At 52.0% G+C, this 3,439-nt stretch overlaps 1 protein-coding gene across 2 annotated transcripts; it reads left to right on the plus strand.

Moving 5' to 3' along the window:
- Positions 1-1,727: 1,727 nt before the first annotated feature.
- LOC119291653 (protein TIFY 11c-like) lies at positions 1,728-3,239 on the plus strand. 2 transcript variants are annotated; one of them, XM_037570452.1, is made up of 3 exons: positions 1,728-2,236; positions 2,389-2,600; positions 2,678-3,239. In XM_037570452.1, exons 1-3 carry the CDS (start codon positions 1,824-1,826, stop codon positions 2,860-2,862), a joined length of 810 nt encoding a protein of 269 aa, XP_037426349.1. In that variant the 5' UTR covers positions 1,728-1,823; the 3' UTR covers positions 2,863-3,239. The 2 variants fall into 2 exon arrangements, with proteins under 2 accessions (XP_037426349.1, XP_037426351.1); XM_037570454.1 differs by having other exon boundaries at positions 1,729-2,236; positions 2,389-2,576.
- The last annotated feature ends 200 nt before the right edge of the window (positions 3,240-3,439 follow it).

Here is a 3,439-nt window from a genome sequence, read left to right on the forward strand (position 1 = left end):
GGAGGGGGTCGGATCTGGGGCTGCTGAACTAGGGTTGGGGGGCCTCCGGAGTCGCACGCGCGTGCGACCTGGGAGGTGCAATTGTTTCATTGCTAAGATTGAAAACCAAAGTAGGCGTGCGACCCGGGAGGCACAATTGTTTCATTGGTAAGATTGAAAACCAAAGTAGCTTTGTCGTTCAATTACTTTTGCATAGTCAAGCAACGAAGCTATACCAATGGAAAAGAAAAGGAAGAAAAACCACCAGGGGAGAGGCCCGGTCCTGAGGGGGGGCAGGGGGGGCGGCCGCCCCGGGCCCCCGAAGTCCAGGGGCCCCTCCCCCAGGGTGTATGCAGGTAGCCTGTGGGCTTATGCTATGGGCCGTGGCCAGGCGTGGACGCCGGAAGATCTAGCGACGGCTTTGTATTCCTTTCTGCTTTTGCGATTCAATTCCTTCCTATTCCATCACGTAGCCATCCTCAAATCATGCGCCATACCTAATTCCAACCGGCATACACCGCCGCCGCCAGTTCACGAAAAATGAAGGAGGGGGAGAGATGCGGAGTAGCCGCCGTCCTGTTCGTGATAACAAACTTGCGTTCCTGCTCCTTTTCTCCTAATTTCGTTTCTATTTCTGATCGGCAGTACGTGGTCTCGCCGATTTCTATTCTGAGGCTTCCCAATCGTGCGAGTGTCTAGCCAGTATTCGTACGCGCTTTGCTCTCCTACCTTTGTGCGCTGGACAAGCACACACACATCATCGCCGATCCGTGGAGCTCTGGAGCCAGATGCAAACGAGTACACATCGCTGAACGCCCGATCGCCGACAACGCCGACCCATCCGAGGTACCATATTATATTGCCGTTCTCTTTTCGCTACCCTCTATATGTAAATTACTAATTAAGTATTTTTTCCCTCATATACATGATGCATTGCTCGCATCCTTGAATCATCGACATCAACATCGGTGGAAATAATGTTAGTGTTCTTGAGCGTACAGTTAATTCATTGGGGGGCACATGCATAATCTACTAGTGTCGATGAACATCCAGTTTTGCCTTTTTCTCTATTATAAAGATTCTAAAATTCATTTTGACAGATGGTATAATGCTAAAAAAAGATTCTAAAATTCACTTGCCTGATGGTATAATGCTATGGAGATTTTTAAGAATGTCACTGAATTTAATTGTTATCCTAATGTCTCAGGTTTTTTAGAGAATTTCTCTGTTGTTTATTGCATCTTATTAACGGTGGCATCAGTTGAACGATGAAGCTTTTCAAAGTTAAAATTATCGAGGAACTATTTGAGGTCAAGAATGACTAATGAGAATTTAAATGGCTTGGCATGTATATGCACCAAGAAGAAATCATTGGAAGAGATTGACATGAACCACATCACAAGTGACTTTGCATGGAAAAATCATACAAGTTTTTAAGGTATTTAATTATTTCACTTGTATATTGTTTTGGATGCGTTTCATTGTTCATACGTAAATTTTTATATGTAAGTATATTCATTATTATTATATGTTATTTATACCGGGCCCCCGAAATATCAGGACCGGCCCTGGGGGAGAGTATAGGGGCCCCACCACCCGCGCATGCGCGACCGTGGCCTGGCAGAACCGCCCGCCAAACTCAACCCCGAAACCCCCCCGTTCCTCGCTCGACGCCACCACCGCCACGGGGGCGCGCACATGCAACAAATACACGCCGATGGACTGACCGATCGGCGAAAACCCACGGCGAAATTGGGCGAGACGTGCGGTGCCGGGAAACGGACGGGCCGCTGCCATCTATCCATCCATCCATCGCTTCTCGTCTCCCTCCCGGCGCCTTTCACATGCTGCTTTCCTCTCCTGCCCGCGAAACAGAAATTAGGCCTTGCCCAGCTGTACACGCCCACAAAAAGGAGAGAGCGGGCCAGGACTTAACCCCGCGAGTCACCCGCCTCCCGCCCGGACGGACACACACACGCACACACACATACCTCGTCGGACCTCGTCGGTTCCTTCCGCAGGAGATCGGCATGGGAGCTGAGCAGCAGCAGCAGCAGACCGCCGGGGGCAGCAGGTTCGCCGCGGCGTTTGGCCTGCTGCGCCAGTACATGAAGGACCAGCCTGGGGGCGGCGTGGTCACCGTGGGCCTCATGCCGGGCGGCGGCGACGGCGTCGAGGCGGTCGCGCCGGAGGAGAGGATCCGGACCATGGAGCTCTTCCCCCAGCAGGCCGGCATGGTCAGGGACTCGCGCGAAAGGTACGTGCGTGCGTGCGTGCAAAGTGCAAACTCCAACTTCGATCGTGCCTGCCTGCCAGTCATGCCGGGAGACCGGAGAACGTCAGACGTGTCGGGGGTTCTTGGAAAATACGCTCTCCTTTTTGATGCTTCCGCTCTTGTTAATTAATTAGGACGGGGCCGGAGAGGGCGCCGCTGACCATCTTCTACGCCGGGAGGACGGTGGTGTTCGACGACTTCCCCGCCGAGAAGGCCAAGGAGCTCATGCAGCTCGCCGGCTCCTTCGGCGCGCTGCCGGCCGCCTCCGACGCCGGCGCCGAGCCCGTCTGCCAGAACGCGCCGGGGCAGCCTTGCTTTGCAGGTACGGATCGCGCGACACTTTGTGGTAAGTATCAAAATTAAACTCCATACTGTCCGTGGAATCGGGGAGCTGACAGAAACCTGTGGCATGCGTCTGTTCAGAGCTGCCGATCGCGAGGAAGGCGTCGCTCCATAGGTTCCTGGAGAAGAGGAAGAGCAGGCTGGCCGCGGCAGATCCGTACCCTGCGCCGGTGGCGGCGCCAGGGGCTGGGACGGCCGGCAAGCCTGTGCCGGAGGACGGCGGCGCGCCGTGGCTCGGCGTCAACTCCGCGCTCCAGCTCAACTGAAGGATTTGACGAGCCGGGGAGAGGAACAAATCACTGCCTTGCTGCTTCTCCACGTAGTAGTATATACAGTACTACTCTACTACTACGTGGATCCTTGATTGTTGCCGTTTTTATCTTACTACCACGCCCGTTAATTGGCTGCGTCAGGGTAATTAACTGCGTGGCGCCGGCTAAATATATATCCTGGGTTAAGTAGTATAAGTATGTTCTTCATCTGTTTGAGAATTCTTTGGTGTCGAATAAAAGAATTCTTTCATGCTGATGGGATGAATTTGTTACTGTATGCGAGTATTACTAATTACCTAGCTTAGCTTCCTAAGCTGTATTAAATGTAGCGATGACCCGCAATAATGCTATTTTTTACTGGTATTTTTTTATTATGTGTTAGTGTGAAATTTTAACATTTGTTTTTTAGATCGTTGGTTTGTGATATTTTAATGACAATATGTGAAAAGTGAGAGGGCCACATTTCGCTCATGTCTTGTGTCGCCTGTCCGAGTGACTTGGATGGCGAACCCTAACCTCCACACCATTGGGGCAAACCAGGAATGGTACAAGGTGTTGATCGGGCCTTTCC

This window comes from Triticum dicoccoides, chromosome 4B (assembly GCF_002162155.2).
Source record: "Triticum dicoccoides isolate Atlit2015 ecotype Zavitan chromosome 4B, WEW_v2.0, whole genome shotgun sequence".
In the NCBI taxonomy this organism is placed as follows: Eukaryota; Viridiplantae; Streptophyta; class Magnoliopsida; order Poales; family Poaceae; genus Triticum; species Triticum dicoccoides.